Raw genomic sequence first — 25,639 nt, forward strand, 5'->3', positions numbered from 1 at the left:
TTCTGTTCAAAATATTTCAATGGATGTTTTTTCTTTCTAAAGCATCAGTGAGTGTTTGAACCTTCTGTAATAGTTGCGTATGAGTCCCTCAGTTGTCCTCAGTGTGAAAAGATGGATCTCAAAATCATACAGTCATTGTTGGAAAGGATTCAAATGCACAAAAATGCTAGAAAAAAAAGAAGGATTTTTTTAGAAGAACGCTCTTATTTTGCTAAAATAATTAACATTTTGTAGATTCTGTAAACTTTTGTCCTCATCTGTATACCATTACATTACATAATCATAATTTGTATGCATTTTCTGATGATTTATGCTGCCACAGGCTTATGCAACAAGCTTAATTCCCCATCATTTCCTGTGGCGGCACAATAATGGTAAAAGCATCAATTACACACCTAATGTGCATCACTATAGCTAAAAACCTTCCTGTCTTCGTCATGAAATGAAAAACCAATAAATATGTAATTGCCCAAAACATCCATTTAACTCTGACCAAAATTTGATGCAATCATACTGTATTCATATCGACTTCTTATAAATAGAAACTACAGAGGAAGACTCGACGGAAGCTGAAGTTCCTTATAAGGGAAAAAAATAATAAGCTCTTCAATTAATTTGACTTTCTCATTATAATAATAGCTAATGTTAATAAAATATAACTTAGTTTAGCTTATTAAGGAAGTTTTTCACAAAACCTGGTTGTCTCTGTAGTTAATGTGAGAAGGCTGGAGAAGTAACCGGACACAAACACACACACAAATAATGGCCCCAGTGAATGCTGGGTAGGAGAACATAAACCACACGTGCCTGAGGGAAAGACAAGATAGAGTGGTGAAAGAAAGACACAGTAGGAGGAGGACGATGACAAAAGAGAGCAGAGATAGAGATGAAGAAAGAAAGTAAAGGCGAGCGGGATTAAGGCAGAGTAGTGGCACTACTATTAGGTTCAGGATGCTCTTCCTAGATGCTAACATCAGCTACAGATTCAGTTACAGGCCTGCGGCAGACAAACCACTCACTCACATCCATCTCAGAGCTTTTAAAGACACGGATCTAGACTTAAACACCCAAATCCTGCATTAAAACGGACCTATTCATTCAAAGACTCAAGTGCCTTTCTCTCAGGGCAAGAAAATCTATGAACATTCTGGTGAGAATTTATGTCCACTTACAACATACTTTTAACATCTAGTAGCTGGAATAGTTCACCCAATATTGGATAAAAATTCAAAACCAAGCAGTGATAGAGTAAATGGCATTGGTGCACACAGTTTGTTTGCAAAACTAGTGACTTAATAGCCCCTTTCACACAGTAACACCAGGAAATTGCCATAAATGGCAACGACTATCCATCATTTTATCAGTAAAGAGCCATTCACACATCACTATCAAAATACTGGTAAATTCTGTTACATTAACTAGAAATGATCTCTTAATGGCTGTGTCTTCCGGTGTTGTGTTTGTAAATATGGAGGGGTATACAAGGTTAACCCTTTATCGGGAGAAGAACCATATTTGGTAACTTAATCGAACATTTTCAATGGCGTTTGCATGCTTTTCTCCCAGCCAATCAACGGATGTAAGTCTACGTCTCAGATGGCATCTGACCAATCGGAAGATGTCCGGGGCGTTTCAAACTTCAGCGTGCTTCCGCAGGTAGAAAAATGCTGATTTACGCTCCTACCACAATTGTAAGTCAATGAAACTCACACATTGCATGGTTGAATAGTTGTGTTATACGTTGATATAGACATTGTTTGCACAGGATTTCTAGAAATTAGTGAAAGCTGTGGTATAAAAATGGTGATCATATTCGATCATACAGTATGTCCATTTTTAGACTTACGCCCTGTTCAGGTAAGAGTAAGTAAGTGATAGTATGCCTGTTTTTAGTCCACTGAATATTGCACAAGCTTGTATAACATTATACAGTAATCCATTGTGAAACTTAAACCATTTATTGAAATGATCAAGAAATAAACAGTGAAAATGTGTAATTTTGGTCAGTTTTAGTACCTATAGTTTTTTATTATAATAAAATGGCATATGTTGGCGTTTATTTTTTACTGAGGGCCTCATTACTGCTAAAAGAAGTGGTACCACCAGAATGTATAGTGCTATTTTTGTTTTACTTAACTATATATTTACAATACTGTATATGTCATTATAATGTAGAACAATTGTACTCAATAGTGCATTGGACGTTGACACAGGTTTGTATAACATTATACAGTGATCCAGTGGGAAGGATAAGACATTTATTGAAGTTACTACTAATTACTACTAAGCCATTTCATATTATAGTAGCATAGATTGGTGTTTATTATTTCAGCTAAAATAAGTGGTGCCACCAGTACTTTGTGCTATTTTTTTTCCACACTTCTCATTATATATTTACAATTTAAGTGAATAAAGTTCAGTAGATCTTCACTTTTCATTTGCAGCTGTCTATTCAACAATTCTATGGATAGAGGTTGGTTTTTGTTGTGCCAGCTGACCCCATCAAGGGTTCTGATGAGGAAAACAAAGATTTTTAATTTCCTAAATAAATATTCAGTTAAGTTTTTGTATATATATATATATACAGTAGTCAACATTCGAAGTGGATCAAAACCTTTCATCAAATTTGTCCTAAAACCAAAAAGAATACCCGTTCTTATCTTAGGACAACTTTTGATTAACTTTTTTGATCCACTTCGAATGTTGACTACTGTATATACACACACACACAAATTACCATAGACCGGCAAGGAACCATATATGGTAACTTACTTTACCTTAATTTTCAACATAAAAAATATACAATTTTTTTTTTAAGACACAAAAGTTCAAAAGTCTTGTAATAACCTCCAATAACACTCTGAGGTTGAATTTCCAAGTATTTCAATGAGTGCTCTATAAAGGGTTAATTTTTGTCTCAAACGTTCACATTCAAGCAGCCATTTCGGCCCAGAGACGGCGTATTAGACAACTTCAAAAAAGAAGCTACATTGAAATTGCATTTTGGACCTTCAATCCATTGAATCCATTGAAGTCCACTGTATAGAGAAAAATCCTGGGAAGTTTTCCTCAAAAACCTTAATTTCTTCTTGACTAAAGAAAGAAACATGAACATCTTGGATGACATGGGGCTGAGTAAATTATCAGGACATTTTTATTCTCTAATAAATCCTTTACGTTTTTAAATGTGTTGTGAAATATATCCAACTAGGTTGTAAAATTACGCAAAGCGCTCAGATGTTCACACTATGCAAAACCCTTATTAAATCAAAGTTTTTGTCAGCTATGGGTTACTGGCTGTAGATCAATATACGTGCCACTATGAGCCAGTTTGCTGACATGCTTTTCTGAGGCTTTTTTTGGAAACACTGAAATGACAGTGCATTTGAGTCGAACTCCAAACAGAAACAGTCAGACAGAAGATGTTGGGCAGACACTGTTGTAAAAGCAGTTGATTTGCCTGTAGGCCGTGACGTGACATCTGTTCGGACTTCTGGTTATTCATGTATCGTTAACTAGATTGAACTAACAAAGCGGCAGAAAACCAAAAATTATAGAAACACTCTGTTCTCGCAGCTGTTGTATCTTAATGGGCTTCTCCCTTTATCAGAGAATGCAGTGAATCCACCAAAGTCAAAGTGGACTTGACTGAGGAAAAACGTGAAGGATTGTGACAGTGTAGATCCATCATGTTACCAAAACTTGATGTATTTCTGCTTGCCTTTCAAATTAACTCATTGAATCCAAGAGATGCATGCTTTAAGCTGTTTTGAAACACTACAGCCTGACAAAACAGTGAATATAAACATTTAGTTATTATTTCAAGTAAGCCGAGATCATTGGGGAGTCATATAAATGTTGGTAGCTAGCATTTTAAGAAATCCTTTCACTACACTTTCATTCTTATCAGAGATGACAATCATGCATCACTTACTTTTTAGCGAGGTCATCTCCGGGTAAGTCTGTGTTCCCGTCCGAATCGCTGAGCGCCCCCTCATCCTCGTCATCGCCAACCATCCTAAGAAGGACAGGAGATTTTTGGCCGATAGCCCAAAGGGAGAACGACAGCATGACCTTTTCCGCAAATTACCCGGTCGTATTGAGTTGCACCCTCAGTGCTGCTCTTGTATTTTGCAGACAGGGCAGTAACATATCCAGAGAGTAGAGCAATGCTTTGAACCACCCATATTTACAATAAAAAGAGCCTCAGCAAGAGATCAAATCTTTAAACAATTACTCTTTTTCAAACTGTAGCAGTCTAATCTATTGTTTATGGTCCACATCAGTGCATTGCTACTATAAACTAGACTCACGTATGCACCTTTTTTAACCCTCTGGGGTCTGAGGGTACCCTGGAAATCCAGAGGTCTCGCGAGAGTACAATTTGAATTGTCTCTGCAAGACACTCTGGCATCGAGCAATGATGCATGTTACTGCAATACGTAAGCAGTTCTGGGAACCAATCAAATCGGTGTATCTGATGTAGGCGGGCCAGAGGCGAGCTAAGCTGATGACGACAGCGCTGCGACGTCCGGAACCATTTAGTAAACATTGAAAGGGATCTACAGATGAAAAGCAGTTGTTTGAAACGGCTTTGGCCGCTACAATGACCGAGTTAGACTTGGCTTATCATTTAAAAGAGCTCGAAACGTTCCTTTGCAAGAAGGACGTTTTTGCTGTTTTGCCGACTGGATACGGCAAGAGTTTAATTTATCAGTTAGCTCCGCTGGTAGTTAAGCGTATGGGGCGACCACGAAGAGGAACAGATCCGAAGCGGGCAATGCCAGATAGCATTCTGCAGTCTCGAGTCCTGGCTGTTAAAAAAAGAAGTGGCGATATATGTTATCGAACAAGGTCTACCGGGACAACCTGATCGGGATTGTGGTGGATGAGGTCCATCTCATTTACAAATGGTAAGAGTCACTTGGTAAACTTACTGTAACGAAAAACTGAACTATTCAATAGTAATACAGTAGCCTAACTTGAACAGGACGATATGTCTCGCTGCTGAATGAAACTCTAGTGTCCATCCACATATTAGTTGATATAATGAATAGTTTGATCGGACCTAATTGTTTTATGAGGTTGATTCGGCTGTCGTAATTAATAGTTATTAATCTTGTCACATTGTTTATGTTATAACATTGAAATCCACTCTTATATGTTCACCGTCGCTCTGGATACGTCACACCGTGTTTTGTTGTGATTGGTCTGGAGTTATCCAATTGCGTACAGCAATAGTTTCAAATGCATGCTTGGTGCCGCCCCTCGAGTTAGATCCTTTTCATTGCTCGATGCCAGACCCTTAATCTTAATAGATTAGGGTCTGGATTTTTCCAGGCTAGTCTGAGGGTGTTTTGGGGCCCTGGAGAAGTTTTGACATGCCTTGACATTTGTGCTTTTTTCAGTATCTTAAAAACATATAAATGGCCTAAATCTGATTACATTGTAATCAGCACATATTGGGCTACAATAATATGTCAGCAAAACAAGAATGTACATGTACATACGTTTATGCGTGCTTAGTGAAAAACTAAATTTTTGAAGTCACTGAAATAAGGTCATGAAACACATACAAAATATTTGTTCACAAGACTTTTGAGAACTGGATGTGGTAGGCTAGAGTTTTTTTCTACCAAATGATGTGAAAATCATTTAGTTCACTTGTTTACACAAAACAGTATATAGATTTATATTTTTGAAGACACTTTTTGTTTAGAACGACTGTATGCGAGGAGGCGTGAATGATCATGAATAATGCTGTGATTTACACCTGAGAAGACAAAGACCTGCATAATGAGCTGCATAATGAGCTATTCAGTCAGATGTTTGACTGAGGGAACTAAGAAAAGAATGAAGGAGGGACTACTTAAAATAAATTTGCAGTTTATTTTATTTGCCTAAATTACTGTTTTGTTCATTTAATCACTCCTTCACTTAATCCAATTTGCTCTTACAAGCACATTTTCATTTTATTATTAGATTTAAAAGGGTAGCAGCAGCTTCACTCCTGAATCCACACAGTAGCACAATTGTGACCTCGGACCACAAAACCAGTCATAGGGGCAATCGTTTTTATTATTATTGCATTGTATACATCATCTAAAAGCTGAATAATTAGCATTTCCATTGATATATGGTTTGTTTGGATATGACAATATTTGGCCGAGATACAACTATTTGAAAAACTGGAATCTGAGGGTGCAAAAAAAAAAAAAAAAAAAAACATTGAGAAAATCGCCTTTAAATTGTCCAAATGAAGTTTTTAGCAATGCATATTACTAACCAAATGCTGCCATTGTTTAATTTTTTTATACTTTGTTTTAATGGTTCATTTTTTTAATCAAAAAGTCTAATTAATTTTACAGTTTTATTTTTAACAAATTACTTTCCATTACTTCTCTGGATTCCGTTTTAATGGTTCCATTAAATTTTATTAAATCAAAAGCATCTCCAATTAATTAATTTCATTAAAAGAAAAAAAATGCTCTTTAGTAAAAATTAGTATTTTTTGTGGGAAATTAGCCGTTTAGATTAATCAATAAATTAGTTGATAGATTAATCAATTTAAAAAATAGTTGTTAGAAGCAGACCTACTTGAAAAATTATTTGAAAGTAGATTTTTTTTTCCTAAATTACAATTTTGTTCATTTTCTTATTAGATTTAAAAGGGTGGCAGTAGCTTCACTCCTGAATCCACACAGTAGCACAATAGCATTGTGTGTGTGTGTGTGTGTGTGTGTGTGTGTGTGCGCGTGTGTGCGTGTGTGTGTGTGTGTGTGTGTGTGTGCGTGCGTGTGCGTTGCTTACCTGTGGTATGGCGTGCTGGGCTCGTCTATCTTCATCAGCCCATAGTCCTTATCCGCCGGGTGATATGTGGCCAAAATGTTCATTTCATCCCATTTTTGTGACTTCTTCCTATAAGAATGGGTAGAAACGCAGAGCTTAACATACAATTATAGATAAAGCTATTAGCCCTGATGCACATATTCCCTCTGAGATCTGCTAACATTAAACGAAGGACTCTGCCCCACTTTGAAACTTTATGGAGTACTTTGGAAACGGCGGACACAAAAAATAGCACCAAGTGGCATACATTGCCAAATATACCAGACCTTTAGTGACATAAATGATAAGACTAGCAGACATGGCCGCCTTTCATGTCTGAAGTCAATGTTTTCCAATGCATTCAATGCTATAATCATGTTACAGCACTACACTGAGTGCAGTTTTGTAATGCAAAGCACAAAGTACAAATAATTTCAACTGGCTGCCTTTCTAAGCATAACTACGCACAACTATATGGCCAATACGGGCATGAAAAGTCAAAGTGGGATGGAAGTTTACTTGAGAGAAGGAAGGTTGTTCATTTTGTTAAGAATTAAAAACAAAACATTTTTCTTTGGAACAAGTACTGATAATTTGTTAATTAAAATTAAAATTAAATTAAATGGAAACAATGTCGACTTTATGTTAACTTTAAGAGAAAATCTATACAAATCTTACACATTTCAGTAATATTATCAATTACTCTACCAGCGTTGTTGCTCTTAATTAAAACAATTACTTTTTTTGGTAATTTAAATAAAATATAAATAAAAAAAGCTGGAGTATTAAAATTACTGAAATAAAAATAAGTACGTAACTGAAATATTTGAATAAAAATCAAATAAAAATGACAAAAGAACAAAATAATTAAAAAGTTTAAAAAACTATAAATATTAATTAACACTAAAATAATTAATAAATAATACTAAAATAAAACTAGTAACGGCACTCTTGGTACCAAATTCTCTCTAGAAATTATCAATTGTTTACTGGTCTATTTAACGATAATTACCTTTTGTTTTTTTTAATAAAATATAGATATTAGCTAAAAAAATTTAAACGAAAATTATTTTCCTTGGCAACTTACTGAAATAAAATAGCTGAAATACTAAAATTACTCAAACAAAAACTTAAAAAATAAGAGCTATAAACTTAAACACTTAAATAAAAATGAAATTTCAGTAAGTTGCCAAAGAAAATAATTTTCATGTTTAAGTACTTTACAGCACTTCTTTTTTCAGTTTTTGTTTTAGTAATTTTAGTATTACAGATTAAATTTATTTTATTTCAGTAAGTTGCAGAGTTGCAAATAATTAATTTTAAGCTGAAATACTAAAATAAATAAAAAAAATGAAGAAATAAGAGCTATAAATGGAAATACTTAAGTAAAAATAAATAAAAATGACAAAAGAACATCAAATTACTGAAAAAGTAAACAAAAACAAATGAAAATTTGACAAAAACTGAAAGTATAAAAATAGCTAAAAATATGAATAAATACTAAAACAATAAATAAGTAATACTAAAGTAACACTAGTAACGTTTTTTAACGCCAAATTACCAAATTCCCTCTAGAAACGATATTTTTTACTGGTCCATTCAATGATAATTACTTCTTTTTTTATTTAGTAATTACACTCTTGGTACTAAATTCCCTCTAGAACTGATTCATTTTATAATGGTTCAATTAACGAGAATTACTTTTTTTTTTTTTTTTTTTTATTTAAATACAAATATTTGAAACAAACCTTAAATGAAAATTAGTTTCCTTGGCAACTCACTGAAATAAAATAAGTTCAAGCTGAAATACTAAAATTACTAAAACAAAACCTGAAAAAATAAGAGCTATAAACTGAAATACTTAAAAATAAATAAAAATGACAAAAGAACATAAAATTACTAAAAAATGTAACAAAGAAAAATAAAAATAAAAACTGACAAAACTGAAAGTATAAAAATAACTAAATGGCTAACTAAAAATATTAATAAATGCTAAAATAATTAATAAGAAATAGTAAAATAACACTAGTAATTACACTCTTGGTACTAAATTCCCTCTAGAACTGATTCATTTTATAATGGTTCAATTAACGATAATTACTTCTTTTTTTATTTAAAATATAAACATTAGTTAAAAAAAACCTGAATGAAAACTATTTTTCCTTGGCAACTTAATGAAACAAAATAAGTTGAAGCTGAAATACTAAAATTACTAAAACAAAACCTGAAAAAATAAGAGCTATAAACTGAAGTACTTCAAAATAAATAAAAATGACAAAAGAACATAAAATTACTAAAAAAATTTAACAAAAAAAAAAAAAAAACCTGACAAAACTGAAAGTATAAAAATAATTAAACGGCTAACTAAAAATATTAATAAATGCTAAAATAATTAATAATACTAAAATTACACTAGTAACGTTACTTTGTTTTCTTGGAAACTCACTAAAATAAAACAATTTTAAGTTGAAATTCTAAAACTACTAAAACAAAACAGAAAAAATTAGAGCTACAAACTGAAATACTTATAAAAATGCTCAAATAATAAGTACCCTGTCTTCCCCCTTTGGAACACTAGTGCCAAATTCCCTCTAGAAATCCATTTTTTTTACTGGTCCATTTAACAATAATTACTTGTTTTTATTTAAATAAAATACAAATATGCGATAAAAACTAAAATGAAAATTAGTTTCATTGGCAACTTACTAAAAAACTGAGACACAAACCACACTCTTGGTACCAAATTCCCATTTTTTTTTACTGCTCTATTCAACAACGTGCATAGACAAAATTGCATAATCTTTGTATTTGAGCATATGGACCATCAATAAGTCAAAGTGTTAGACGCAATCAATCGGATTAAACTCTGAAATTCTATAGAAGCGTAAATAAATCAATGTCGTTCGTAGTCTGAATCAGTTTTTTGTCTGTTCTATAGTCTGATGAAAATCCGGCGAGTGCATTTGGTGACATGAACGCAGTAGACTGGAGCACTAATGCTCCTGCAGTAGCAGTCAAATGTGCCAATCCACATGGAAGAAGAACAGTTACACAACCAGCGTTTGGATGAGGTGCTGCGTTACGAAGCAAGTGTGGAAATCCACTTAAACCCGATTTAAAAAGACGTTTTTTAACGATAGCATTTCAAAGAACTGTTGTTTGGACAAGCAGATTATTTTTAGCTCTCTTTTGGGGAGGTGCTGGATGCAATCAGTCCAAGATTTACCATCCGTCATCGACAGAAAGACGAACATAAAGCAGAGCCGAGGACTAGTGGAGTAATGCTAATCTCTTCAGAATGGATGTTCATGTTCCCTGCCTAAATAATCAAGAGATTAGTTTCATTCATGTTAGAGGCGGAGGCCTCCTCGATGCCGAACAGCGGTTTATTCTGGATCACGTGAGAGCGTACGGTGCACTGTTGCATGTAGTAGAGGTCAAGGTTTTGCTCAACGGGCCGTAGGTTGAGCTCATAATACAATACAATAGTGTTCTGCAGAAACTTATATCTCAAACACGGTTTTATCACCAAGGGACAACAACAGTCCTGAAAAAACAACAGTTCAGGCAAAAATAAGATCTACAAGCTGGTACAGGATATCCCCCCTGAAGTAACAAAAAGTTGCCAAAGAAACATGGCTATCCTGCTACTGCAGGTGTTTGAGAAACAAAACATTGTTAGGAAAAGAATGCACTCATATATCAGGGCTCTACGCTTTTCTTTTTAGGAGCACTTCAAAATTTAAGGAGCACCTTCTAATCAATAATCAAAAATCTGATTAAAAAAAAATAGCTTTCCCATTATTAGGTGATATTTGACACTTTAAAGTGTTATACATGGGAATTTTGCATTTTTTTAACTTTATTTGAAAATGTCACCTTTAATGTCCAATTATATATATATATATATATATATATATATATATATATATGGGTCATTGACGTATAAGGATTTTCAACAAGCAAATTTTAAAATGCAAACACTAATAATAAAAAAAAAATACCTAAATAGAGACCTAGTAGCATACTTAAAGTATGATGTAAAGTTCAGTTGAAGAAAACCTACGAGTATACTTGCAGTAGAAATCTACTAAACTGGTAGTTTACTGAGACTATACTTCAAAGTGCACTAAAAATGCATAAAACAGTATTTAAGTTCACTTTTAGTAGTTTGCAGTACAAACTGAATTAAATTAAATTCTTATTGTCAATTAAATTACACACAAATTAAGCTAGAGCTGGTATTACTTTGAGTTAACTGACTGAGCAGACATCATCTATTAAATAACTGCCACCTGAAATTAGAAACTTGATTATTAAATTTTGATTTGTACCTCACTGCACACTGTTCATTCCGTAGATGTGAACTGATATCTCAAATCATGCTTCTTGTTGAGGAGATGGCTGCGGTCTATTTGCCTGTTGCGTGATAAAACTGAAAAATCCCACAGACTTGCAATGAAGGAGGGAGCCGTGCCATTTCTGAGACCAAAATATCAGAGACTTGGGGCTTTGCCAGTAAACAAAATGCCCTAGCAACCGTATAACACACCACAAGCACTTCGAACACCTTAACAAATGCCCTGGCAACCACCCACACTCCAGCATTGTGGAGAAGACTTTGCACGAGCAAACACCATTCACAGTTTGTTCACGAGAAGTAAAACTCTAGCTTTTTATGTACAAAGTGGTTTTATGGAGTTCAATCAAATATTTATAAGAAACCGCTTGAGATTTCAAACCAAACTGACCAAAAGTAATAAAGCAACATTTTGGAAGAACCAACAGTTTACTATCAAACATGGCTCTACAGTGAGACCATTTCGGTGCTAATAAGTTAAAAATGTATTTATTAAATTAAAAACTAACCAAAATTAATAATAATTTGCTTATAATTTCCACACAGGAGAGACTTGGTGTTGTGGTTTTGGCATCGGCTATTGGCCAAAATTATTTTAAGAATATCGGACATCGCCAAAAACCCAGTATTGTGCGTCCCAAATGACAATGGTCACTGTTTGGCCAATATGCTGGCCAATTTTTGCCATTTTTTAATGGTCAGCATCAGCCAAGATTTCCCATTTAGCCGATTTTTCAGAAGTGAGACTTTTATTTTGACAGCGACGTGACACTCTTTTCCCTACATTAGTTTACGGCCTCAGTTGAACAGTTCTGTCTCATAACTTAGGGGCCAGGCTCGAAGGGCTCTTGTCCCTACTGTATCGGTGTTTTCTTATTATTTTCATCCAATGGGAGTCTATGGCAGCCCTATGAACGGAACATAGGAAAATTATGAAATTTGGCACACTTGTAGTGATGGCCATGAATAGTGAGCTGACCAAATTTAGGGTCTCTCGAACCAACTCTATAGCGCCACCATTAGTTCGAAAATGTACATTTAAATGGAAATAACTCCTGAACCACCAATTCTAGAAAAATGAAACGTAGTACAGCTGTTTCATCTCTTCTTACTAATCACAATCAATGGCTTATGTTAAGACTCCACCCATTACAGTAGGGGCCCTTTTGAAATCTATAGTTTTTCTGCTACTCTTCCTTGAAAGTTGATCCAATTCTTCCCAAAATTGGCTCAGATGATCTTTGGACTGAGCTGCACAGACGTGACTGAACAGATTTTTATTCATTTTTATAGATTTTTTATGCATCTTTGTTCAAAAGTTATGTTGTGAACCCAAAAATGGTTCATAGGCTGCATCTCGGCCAAACTTTGAACAATCAAAACAAAACTTGGTACACTTCATCAACACCATGAATTGAGGGTACATGCCAATTTTGGGAACAGCGCCACCTATGGGTTGCGAGATACCAAAAATGAACATTGGAAAGCATTGCCCAAATGATGTTGTTTTAATATCTTTTTTTGTCAGCCATTAAGTAATTGAAAAACAACTTTTTTTTGCTACTTCTCCCACTTATGTCGTCCAATTTTGTCCAAAATCTGGTCATATGATCTTTGGACCGAGCCGAAAATCGTCCAAAACTTAGTACACTTCAACACCACGAATTGAGGGTCCATGCCAAATTTAAGAACAGCAACACCTATGGGCCGTGAGATACCAAAAATTAAATTTTTTGCTTATAACTTTGGAAAGCATTGTCCAAATTATGTTTTAATATCTTTTCATTGCCTGATTTATGCCCGTTCTGATAATGTCTCATTTTGTCATTTTCCATCAGTGTGTCTGTCGGCCATTTTTAAGTAATTGAAACTGTTTTTCGCTACTCCTCCCAGAATTGTCGTCCAATTATGTCCAAAATCTGGCCATATGATCTTTGGACCGAGCCGCACAGAAATGACTGAACAGAAATACCTCTCCAAAGTTGCCCGTGCCTGTGTTTGCTGATTTCTGCTACGTAGCTTAGCGTGCTAATATGTTAGCATGCTAACCGTCTACCATTCATTCTAAAGTGGCGTTAGAATCTACTTTATTATTAAGTTAGTTTAGCATGCGAATCTGTCTAAAATGCTACGCACTCTGCTAAGCCACTGGCTCTGAAGCCTGAAGCCTGTCATGTTGCGGGTTCGAGTCCGGTGTGGTGCAACTTTGTAATGTTGTGCTGTTTTGATTCGTTTATTATCCAGATCAGCATTGTGCAAATCTGTATTGCTCCTGGATTAGAAATAAATATTTTTATCCGTGCTGCGTTCATTTTCATTTGAACTTCTGCTCTTTCTAAGTTCATTCTCACCGATAATTCTGAACTTTCATCCAATTTCTGCTGTTTTTGTTCTTGTTCTTCCTGCTTTTTTCAATCAAAAATTATAATTTACCACTTCAATATCAATATTTTACAAAACAGATATTGTTTGTTGTGGGAAAACAGAAATAGTAGTTTCAGTTATCGAGTAGTTAGGTGCATAATTGATTAGATATTTAAACAAAGTCTAATTTAGCGTCACTGCAGGCAGATCAGCCGTTTCATAGGACAGGAATTCAGTAATAAGCGTCATTCTTTCAGTGTGTCCTATTTTCCTCAGAGTGGGATCCAGAGCTGGATTCAAGAACAATGTCTTCTGGCGAGAGAGGAAGAGGAGGCAGAGGAAGCCGGCAAGCCAAAGAGAACACCTACATACATCGACAAACACAAGCGCTCCAGAACGGGGTTTAGGACTTTCTTTATTGATGTTCTTGAAAATCCCTGCTCATTTGGGTCCACCTAAAGCACAAATCAATTCATGTGCCGAATATTGATAATAGCCAGACAGCTCAGTTAACAAGGAAACGGGATCGCCTTTATTTCGGTCGCATCCTTGACATGAGACAACTCCTCTGACCTCCAGGAGAGAAAGCGCTTCAGCAAAGACATCCGTGACTCCTGCGAGTGTCTCTGGACGAGTGAGTGTCAAAACGAATGAGATCAGTTTTTATACGTGCCGCCCCTCAGGCAGAAAAATCACTCTTATAATTGTACGAATCTACAGTGACAGCTGTGTTTCATGATCGCCGGACTGACAGGACAAGTGTTGTTATTCCACCTTTATGTTGACATGTTTTGGTTTGACTTGAACTTGGCAGAATTTTCCCATTTCATAGGGCCCTCATATAAATGTGTGTTTTAGTTTCTCTCACTCTGCAGCGAATCTTTTAAATTTAACTGTATTCAAAAAAAAAAGGACAGGAATGAAAAATACAAGAAAAATAAGTATACAGGTTTTTTTTAAGTATACTTGTTTTTTTGTCAATGTTTTTTTTTTTCAAGTAACATTTTTTTTAAATGTTTCAATTGTAGTTTAAGTTTTGTATGTATTTTTCTGTACTACAGCAACTAAATATATATTTCAGTTTTCATTTTTGTTATTTTAAGTTACATTTTAGAAATGTGCTAAAATAAGTTTATTTTATTTTAGTTAACGTTTATTTCAAGTATCTATTTTTTATGGTTTTAGTTTCAGTTTTAATTAACCGTTTAGAACAAATTTTTTTAAGTGTGATATTTCAGTGAAATTGTAGAAATGTTGCTGAAATAAAATGTTTATTTTATTTTATATTAGTTCATGCTTATTTCAAGTTAAAACATGTTTTTTAATGGTTTCAATTTTAGTTTCTGTTTTAATTAACGGTTTAGAAAATTAAGTTTTCAGTTGTGATTTATTTCAAGTTACAATTTAAAAATGTTGCTGAAATATAGATTTTTTTAGTTATTGTTTATTTCAAGTTACAAAACTGTGTTTTTTATGGTTTCAATTTTAGTTTTACTTTTAATGAACTGTTTAAAACTTTTGAAGATTTTTAAGTCAAATTAAATTATGGGAATGTTGCTGAAAATGTGTTCTATTTTTGTTTGTTTATTTCAAGTAACAAAAAAATGTTTTATGCTTTCAATTTTAGTTTTAATGAACCATTTTGATGAACTGTTTAGAATATTAATATTTTTGTAGTGTGATATAATCATGAATATTAAATATGTATGTAAAAAAATCTCTCTGTTTCAGTTGTATTTTTTTAAGTTAAATACATTTTTAGAATTATTTTTAGTTAATGTTTATTTCAAGTAACAAAAAATGTTTTTTATGCTTTAAATTTTTGTTTCAGTTTTAATTAAGTGTTTAGAATATCAATATTTTACAGTACAGTATTATTTTTGCTGTAGTACAGTTTAATATATTTTTTAGACTTTTTATTTCAGTTGTAATTTATTTTAAGATAAATTAAATTATGAAACTGTTGCTGTTATTTTAGTTTGTTTATTTCAAGTAACAAAAAAGTTTTTTATGGTTTCAATTTTAGTTCGAGTTTTAATTAACTGTTTAGAAAACAGTTTTGTAGTGTGATGTACTACTGTACAACAGCAATTAAATATTAAATCTTAGAAATGCTGCTGAAATAAGTTTTTTATTCCAAGTAACAAAAAATGTTTTTATGTTTTCAATTTTAGTTTAATTTTAATGACATTTAGAAAATGGATAATTCTATAGTGTGATATAATCATGAATATTAAATATGAAAAAAATAGTTTTTTTTATTTTATTTAATGTTTATTTCAAGTAACATGTTGTAAAAATGTTTTAATGGTTTCGATTTTAGTTTCAGTTTTAATGAACTAATCATGAATATTAAATATTTACGTTAAAAAAAATCATCACTGTACATTTTACTGTACTACAGCAATGAAATGTATAGATATATAGATATTAGAGTTTTTTTTTATTTCCGTTGTAATTTATTTTAAGTTAAATTGAATTATGGAAATGTTGCTGAAATAAAACGTCTTGATTTATTTGATTTTGTTTATTTCAAGTAACAAAAACAAAAAGGTTTTTATGGTTTCAATTTTAATTAACAACAAAATAAAAATAAACTGCAGTAATAAAAACAAGAACTTTAACCAAAAATGTAATTTTAATTGAGAAATGTAGGTTAAAAAAAAATAAAAAAATTACGGTACTACTGTGTGTGTGTGTGTTTATATATATATATATATATATAGTAGTAACGTACAATGTTTTTATTTTTTTAAATATTTGATATGATATATATATATATATATATATATATATATATATATATATATATATATACACACATATACACATACAGTTTTAATTTGTTGTTTTAAGTTAAATTAAATTTAAGAAATGGTGTTGAAATATTATTTATTATTTTATTTTACAGCATTTGTATTTAAAGCAACGCAATTTTATTTATTATGGTTTAAATTTTAAATAACAACAAAATAAAAATAAACTGCTGTAATAAAAACAAGAACTTTAACCAAAACTAATGTAATTACCAAGCAAACTTTAATTTTCTAAAATTCCTTTAAAAAAAAATGAGAAAATATTTATTTTGCCCTTTGATTATTTTAGAGTCTCATTAATGTTCTTGGTTTAGGTTTAGTACAATTTGCCTAGTAAATGCTTAAAAAGTCATTAAATCACATTTATTCATATTTTACCATATATGAATCGATTTTATGCCATTTCTAAACGTTTGAACGTCCCATTTGTATTTAATTTCAATGACTGTGTTACTAATAAAACGTTAAAATACCAATGTTGTTACATAATTCATAGGTCTGCTAAAGATTAAACAAGACTTTCACGAGTTGAGCATGTAAACACCAGGTTCAAAGACAGATTATAAAACAGCTGGTTAGTACAGAAGAGGCTTGATTTGTGTTCATTCCAGCAGACATGACAGGTCAGTGGCTAACCTATTAGCAGCCCAAGCTACTAACCCAGTAAGCAAACAGAAGCAAACCAGTTAAAGTGCAGCTATGGGACTGGGTTGAGATCACTGTCAACATCATGTCAGAGCAGGGTTTGATTGACAGCTCTCATGGTGACTGCTACAGACGCCCTGTCTGGCTCCTTGAACCTGCTTTCAACACTAGTTACTCACTGTTGGTCGTCTTCGGAGTTTACAGGGGCTCCCGGTTCTGGAGTGTCCTGGACTGGCTCTTCGGGTCGGGCTTTGAGACTGGACTTGTTCTTCAGGATCCCTTTAATGGGTCGCGGTGCTGCCATAACCGTCAAACCCACCCACAACTCCTCTTTTTACACTGTTTACGCCTCAAACAAACGACTAAAACACGCCGAGGCACTTCGGAAACAACAGCCGGGCCTTAATGGCTAACCGCTGAGATGGTGCTTGCCTACGAATGAAAGTTAAACGCAGTTTGTGACTAAAGTTTGTGGTCGTTGATGACTTGATTTCTGCCGGAGCTCACGCACTTGCTCATTTACAGCGAGGAAAGGAAATAGGGCGCCGCAGTCAGTATCGCTATCGCTGTTATCGCGAGACTCGCTGTGTTGCTATAGAAACGCTACTCTAATGCGTCAGGTGACAGTCGCCATGTTTGTTGCGGCGGTGAGGTCATGCGTTTTACCAAGGTAAACTTTCTCAAGCGTCAATTATATTAATGAATAGCTTATAAATGAGTCACAAGTATCATAATGGATATGAATAGGTCTTAGTCAGGGTTTGATATTTGACAAAAATGAAACGAAGCCGTTATAGGTACTGTAGTCTGACAACACGCTGACAAAACATTCAAGGAACCCATCAGTATCAAACAGAAATAATTTTTGAACCAAACAGTTTTGTGTTGTGAATCTATAGAAGTACAAACTCACAATTGTGACTTTTTTTTCTCACGATTGCGAGTTTTATATCTCGCAATTGTAAATTTTGTCTAACATTTTTTTTTTTTATATCTTACAGATCAGAGTTTATATCTTGCAGATGTAAAAAACATTCTCAGAATTGTGTGTTTATATCTTGCAATTGAAAAATTTTTCTTAGAATTCCGAGTTTATATCAATCAACTTGTATTCAAGACACATCAAGGTCCATAGAGATAGAACAATACAAAAATAACAATACAAAACATTTAAAAAGATGCAACAATCATCATTTTTAAAACACATACAAGCTTCGGGTCCAATGTTTCCAGAAGCAAGACGAGTACCTTGTGTCACTCTTCGAAACATCAGTTAGAGACACAACAATCATGTTCTTAGACTCAGTCAATCTGCACATAAATCTATACATAAAATTTCTCAGAACAGCCTTAAAAGTAGGCACATTGTTAGTCACAAACATTTCACTGGCACTACTCCACCTGGGGATTTTAAGCACAATTCTTAAAGCATCATTATAAGCCACTTGAAGTCTTTTTCATTTTTGCAATACTAAAATTACACCACAGTTGAGCAGTATACAGTGGAGTGCAATATGTTTTGAAGAGTGACATTTTAACGTCTTTAGTACACATGTAAAATTTGCCTGCCAGCATTTTTGCCTGCCCATACAGTTTACCACACTGACGCTGCACATCATCATCATCATCAAGGAGGTCATCTCTTATCACATGTCCCAAATATTTAACTTTCTTCACAACTAATAGTGTTTCACCTGCCAGTGAGAAAGAAGGATAGACAAGCTTCATATCCTCCTTGGTTCTCGCAATTAGTACCACACTCTTCATTGGGTTAAATCTAATATCATGCATTACTCCATACTGAGAGCAAGTTCTAAGAAGCAGCTGCAGTCCAGCACTGGAGGGAGACAGAACCACCAAATCATCAGCATAAAGCATGTGGTTAATGAGGTTATCGCCCACCAAGCATCCAGTTCTACATTGCTTTAGTTCTTTAGATAGATCATCCATGTATAGATTGAATAGAAGTGGAGAAAGAATTCCACCCTGTCGCACTCCATTGGAGACATAGAAGGGTGTGTACATACTCATCCCCCACCTAACTTGCGTAGTTTGGTGAGAGTACCAGAACTGCAGTATCCTAATTAGAAAAAAGGGGACACCACGCTCCTGTAGTTTACGAAATAGTTTACCATGATTGATGCGGTCAAAGGCCTTTGACGCATCCAGGAAACACATAAACACTGTGCTATTGCGTGATCTGTACCTGTGAATAATTTCTTTAAATGCATAAATACATATATCAGTACCAAGCTTGTTCTTAAAACCAAACTGATTATCAGTTGATGCTGTGTATTCTGCAAGCCTGTCCATAAGGATCCTTTCTAGAACCTTGGAGAGTATACTTGCAAGTGCAATAGGTCTATAGTTATCTATACTAGTTAACTTACCAGTCTTATTTTTAACTACCGGAACCAACAAGACAGATAACATGGATTCAGGAAGTATGCCATGCTTCAATAACCCAGAAAAACATAAAGCAAGTAACACTGAAATACATTGGCTAGCGTATTTCGGATGTTCTGCTGTTATTCTATCCTGCCCACAGGTTTTATTCATTTTAAGTTTCTCAATAGCACAACACACTTCATTTGGCCATATGACCACCCCATCACTGTGGGGTATTTCACCCATGTTAAACACATCACTCTTCACACAGTTAAAAATGTTTTCATAGTGTCTCCTCCATAGCTCTGCAATGTTATCAGGTTCAGAAATGCCATCAATACTAGAAGGCAGTGGCATCTTGCTGTTGTTTACTACCTTCACTTCCTTCCAGAACTCATAAACATTATTAGTTTGTAACTTTTTTGCCATGGAGTTTGCCCTCATGGCCTGCTCATTCCTTTTTATAAAACGCACAGCATATTTGAATCTAGCATTAGTCCGTATCTTGTCCTCACAAACTACGCCATGCCTAGGTTTGCCTGCTAAAACCCATCTTCTAAACGCATCTTTAGCCTCCATATGAACATCATGGACATAGTCATTCCACCCTGGTTTCACAATATGTTGTTTCACCACCTTTCTCCTCAAAGGTTCACTTCCATCAACTAAACAGTTCACAATTTTATCATACTTTGCATATAGGTCATTATTATGACTTGCATTTTTCCAGTTGATATTCACACACGTAATTGCATCAATGGGTAACTCAATATTTCTCAAATGCACCTCAGTCAGTAACTTGTAATATTGCAGGTCATCTTCTGTGAGCCTTGCCCAGTCCAGCATCTCATTTAGTTTATGGCTGTCATTACTTACAAGCTCAGGTAGACCCTTGACCTTTATGAACATAGAGACAGGGATGTGATCAACTGTGGTCAGATCATATAAGATCTCAACCTCCTCTTTACATTCATGTGCATCAGTTGTAGATATACAATGGTCCAACCATGATGAAGTATGCCAGGCTTCACTCACATGCGTATAGCTATCGGCTGGCAATAGCTCCTTAGTGGACAGAATGACCTTGTTATCTTCGCAGAATCGTGTTAGATGTTGACCAAAAAGTGAGTTAGTATCCGAAATATCAGCATTCAGATCCCCCAAGACAAATATGGATGTATATTCACTCTCCCCTATATAAGACCCTAAAAAAGCAAGCTTATTCAAGTACTCATCTTCATTTTTGTGACATTCATATGGAGTATATATATTTAAGATTATAAAAACATTCTCATCATGCACCACCTTGATTCCCATACACCAATCCACATCTAACCTGATCACAGTGACAAATGGATCAAGTTTCTTATGCCAGAATATGGCCACACCTCCTGGGATCCTGCCACGCAGAATTCTGGTATTTAGGTCAGTCGTAGATTCCCCTGCCCCATGGAACTTATCATGCACATTGTTCAGTTACTTTGTCAAGATCTTGCATAGCTAAAAAAGTCTCTTGCAAACACACCACATCTGCATTCTCAAACAGTTTGTCAATAACAATGCGTTGGGCTCTCGCTCCAGCACCCTGTCCAAGCTGCAGACCACGGGAGTTATAAGACACAACTCTCATCATAGTTTATCATTGTTTATCGTGCATGGGAGACCCTTGGCTCAGGTGCACTCATCCCTGTGCCAGGTGGTGCTTTAACACCTGCCCCTACCACGGCCCTAGAATTCTGAGAATTCTCATAGAAGCGCCTCACATAGGCACCTTCTGGCCATAACTGCGGCATATACATCTCGCCCACTTCCTTGCACTCAGCTGTAACTTTGAAAGAGCTGTAGCGAGTATACTCGGTAACAAACTTCTGACATGTCACATCTCTGGAGAGTTGCTCTTTTAGATAATTAGCCAGAGTCTCTGATTCTAGGCAAACTTTGTCACAAACACACTCACCAGCTTAGTTGTCACTGCATGTATATCTCGCAACTGTAACTTTTTTCTCAGAATTCCAAGTTTATATCTCGCAAATGTGTCTTTTTTCTCAGAATTCCGAGTTTATATCTCGCAACTGTGACTTTTTTCTCAGAATTCCGATTTTATATCTCGCAACTGACTTTTTTCTCAGAATTCCACGTTTATATCTTGCAACTGTGACTTTTTTCTCAGAATTCTGGAATTATATTTCGCAACTGTGACTTTTTTTTTCTCAGAATTTTAAGTTTATATCTCGCAACCATGAGTTTTTTTCTCAGAATTCAGAGTTTATATTTCACAACTGTGACTTTTTTCTTAGAATTCCGAGTTTATATCTTGCAACTGTGAATTTTTTTAGAATTCCGAGTTTATATCTTGCAACTGTGACTTTTTTTTTAGAATTCCAAGTTTATATCTCGCAACTGATTTTTTTCTCTCAGAATTTTGAGTTTATATCTCGCAACTGTGACTTTTTTCTCAGAATTCCGAGTTTATATCTCGCAGCTGTGACGTTTTTCTCAGAATTGTGAGTTTATACCTTGCAATTGTAAAAAGTTTTCTTAGAATTCCGAGTTTATATCTCGCAACTGTGATTTTTTTTTCTCAAAATTCCAAGTTTATATCTCGCGACTGTGACTTTTTTCTCAGAATTCCAAGTTTATATCTCGCAACTGTGATTTTTTTTCTCAGAATTCCAAGTTTATATCTCTCAACTGTGACTTTTTTCTCAGAATTCCGATTTTATATCTCGCGACTGTGACTTTTTTCTCAGAATTCCAAGTTTATATCTCGCAACTGTGACTTTTTTCTCAGAATTCCGAGTTTATATCTCGCAACTGTGACTTTTTTCTCAGAATTGTGAGTTTATACCTTGCAATTGTAAAAAGTTTTCTTAGAATTCCGAGTTTATATCTCGCAACTGTGATTTTTTTTTCTCAAAATTCCAAGTTTATATCTCGCGACTGTGACTTTTTTCTCAGAATTCCAAGTTTATATCTCGCAACTGTGATTTTTTTTCTCAGAATTCCAAGTTTATATCTCTCAACTGTGACTTTTTTCTCAGAATTCCGATTTTATATCTCGCGACTGTGACTTTTTTCTCAGAATTCCAAGTTTATATCTCGCAACTGTGACTTTTTTCTCAGAATTCCGAGTTTATATCTCGCAACTGTGACTTTTTTCTCAGAATTCCGATTTTATATCTCGCAACTGTGACTTTTTTCTCAGAATTCCGAGTTTATATCTCGCAACTGTGACTTTTTTCTCAGAATTCCGATTTTATATCTCGCGACTGTGACTTTTTTCTCAGAATTCCAAGTTTATATCTCGCAACTGTGACTTTTTTCTCAGAATTCCGAGTTTATATCTCGCAACTGTGACTTTTTTCTCAGAATTCCGATTTTATATCTCGCAACTGTGACTTTTTTCTCAGAATTCCGATTTTATATCTCGCAACTGTGACTTTTTTCTCAGAATTCCGAGTTTATATCTCTCAACTGTGACTTTTTTCTCAGAATTCCAAGTTTATATCTTGCAACTGTGACTTTTTTTCTCTGAATTCCAAGTTTATATCTCGCAACTGTGACTTTTTTCTCAGAATTCTGATTTTATATCTCGCAACTGTGACTTTTTTCTCAGAATTCCGAGTTTATATCTCGCAACTGTGACTTTTTTCTCAGAATTCCGAGTTTATATCTCGCAACTGTGACATTTTTCTCAGAATTCCGAGTTTATATTTCGCAACTGTGACTTTTTTCTCAGAATTTTGAGTTTATATCTCGCAACTATGATTTTTTTTCTCAGAATTGCGAGTTTATATCTCGCAACTGTGACTTTTTTCTTAGAATTTTGAGTTTATATCTCACAACTATGAGTTTTTTCTCAGAATTCCGAGTTTATATCTCGAAATTTTGACTTTTCTCAGAATTCCAAGTTTATATCTTGCAACTGTGACTTTTTCTCATAATTCCGAGTTTATATCTCGCAACTGTGACTTTTTTCTGAGAATTCCGAGTTTATATCTCGCAACTGTGACTTTTTTCTCAGAATTCCGAGTTTATATTTCGCAACTGTGACTTTTTTTTCCTCAGAATTTTGAGTTTATATCTCGCAACTATGAGTTTTTTTTCTCAGAATTCCGAGTTTATATCTCGCAACTGTGACTTTTTTCTTAGAATTCCAAGTTTATACCTTGCAACTGTGACTTTTTTCTCAGAATTCCGAGTTTATATCTCGCAACTGTGATGTTTTTCTCAGAATTGTGAGTTTATATCTTGCAATTGTAAAAAAAAATTCTCAGAATTGTGAGTTTATATCTTGGAATTGTAAAAAGTTTTCTTAGAATTCTGAGTTTATATCTCGCAACTGTGTTTTTTTTTCTCAGAATTCCGAGTTTATATCTTGCAACTGTGACTTTTTTCTCAGAATCCCGAGTTTATATCTCGCAAATGTGACTTTTTTCTCAGAATTCGGAGCTTATAGTTTGCAACTGTGACTTTTTTTTCTCAGAATTTTGAGTTTATATCTGGCATCCATCAGTTTTTTTCTCATAATTCTGAGTTTATATCTCGCAACTGTGACTTTTTTCTCAGAATTCCGAGTTTATATCTTGCAATTGTAAAAAAAAATCTCAGAATTGTGAGTTTATATCTTGCAACTGTGACTTTTTTCTTAGAATTCCAAGTTTATACCTTGCAACTGTGACTTTTTTCTCAGAATTCCGAGTTTATACCTTGCAACTGTGATGTTTTTTTTCTCAGAATTCTGAGTTTATATCTCGCGACTGAGTCATAGACACAACTATGACTTTTTCTCAGAATTTTGAGTTTATATCTCGCAACTGTGACTTTTTCTCAGATTTCCTAGTTTATATCTTACAACTGTGATTTTTTTCTCAGAATTTCGAGTTTATATCTCGCAACTGTGACTTTTTTTTTTCAGAATTCTGAGTTTATATCTTGCAATTGTAAAAAAAAAATCCTTAGAATTGTGAGTTTATATCTTGCAATTGTAAAGAGTTTTCTTAGAATTCCGAGTTTATATCTCGCAACTGTGATTTTTTTTTCTCAGAATTCCGAGTTTATATCTTGCAACTGTGACTTTTTTTCTCAGAATTCTGAGTTTATATCTCGCAACTGTGATTTTTTTTCTCAGAATTCCGAGTTTATATCTTGCAACTGTGACTTTTTTTCTCAGAATTCTGAGTTTATATCTCGCAACTGTGATTTTTTTTTCTCAGAATTCCGAGTTTATATCTTGCAACTGTGACTTTTTTTTTCTCAGAATTCTGAGTTTATATCTCGCAACTGTGATTTTTTTTCTCAGAATTCCGAGTTTATATCTTGCAACTGTGACTTTTTTTCTCAGAATTCTGAGTTTATATCTCGCAACTGTGATTTTTTTTCTCTGAATTCCGAGTTTATATCTCGCAACTGTGACTTTTTTCCTCAGAATTCCGAGTATATATCTCAGAACTGTGACTTTTTTCTCAGAATTCTGAATTCATATCTTGCAACTGGGACATTTTTTTCTCCGAATTCTGAGTTTATATCTTGCAACTTTGATTTTTTTTCTCAGAATTCCGAGTTTGTATCTTGCAACTGTGACTTTTTTCTCAGAATCCCGAGTTTATATCTCGCAAATGTGACTTTTTTCTCAGAATTCGGAGCTTATAGTTTGCAACTGTGACTTTTTTTTCTCAGAATTTTGAGTTTATATCTGGCATCCATGAGTTTTTTTCTCAGAATTCCGAGTTTATATCTTGCAACTGTGACTTTTTTTTTCTCAGAATTCTGAGTTTATATCTCGCAACTGTGATTTTTTTTCTCAGAATTCCGAGTTTATATCTTGCAACTGTGACTTTTTTTCTCAGAATTCTGAGTTTATATCTCGCAACTGTGATATTTTTTCTCTGAATTCCGAGTTTATATCTCGCAACTGTGACTTTTTTCCTCAGAATTCCGAGTATATATCTCACAACTGTGACTTTTTTCTCAGAATTCTGAATTCATATCTTGCAACTGGGACATTTTTTTCTCCGAATTCTGAGTTTATATCTTGCAACTTTGATTTTTTTTCTCAGAATTCCGAGTTTGTATCTTGCAACTGTGACTTTTTTCTCAGAATCCCGAGTTTATATCTCGCAAATGTGACTTTTTTCTCAGAATTCGGAGCTTATAGTTTGCAACTGTGACTTTTTTTTCTCAGAATTTTGAGTTTATATCTGGCATCCATGAGTTTTTTTCTCAGAATTCTGAGTTT

The 25,639-nt window shown here is 34.1% G+C and overlaps 1 protein-coding gene across 1 annotated transcript in view; it reads right to left on the reverse strand.

Moving 5' to 3' along the window:
- Positions 1 to 17,565, reverse strand: part of ppp1r2 (protein phosphatase 1, regulatory (inhibitor) subunit 2) — a 29,192-nt gene extending 11,627 nt beyond the window's left edge. The window contains exons 1-3 of the mRNA XM_073844596.1: positions 17,193 to 17,565; positions 6,811 to 6,918; positions 3,935 to 4,018 (exon numbers count right to left, since the gene is read on the reverse strand). Of these exons, the coding sequence (XP_073700697.1) occupies positions 3,935 to 4,018; positions 6,811 to 6,918; positions 17,193 to 17,317 (317 nt within the window). The 5' untranslated portion in view covers positions 17,318 to 17,565. The remainder of the gene's footprint in view (positions 1 to 3,934; positions 4,019 to 6,810; positions 6,919 to 17,192) is intronic.
- Between the last annotated feature and the right edge of the window lie 8,074 nt (positions 17,566 to 25,639).

The sequence above is a fragment of the Garra rufa genome, chromosome 7 (assembly GCF_049309525.1).
Source record: "Garra rufa chromosome 7, GarRuf1.0, whole genome shotgun sequence".
NCBI lineage: Eukaryota > Metazoa > Chordata > Actinopteri > Cypriniformes > Cyprinidae > Garra > Garra rufa.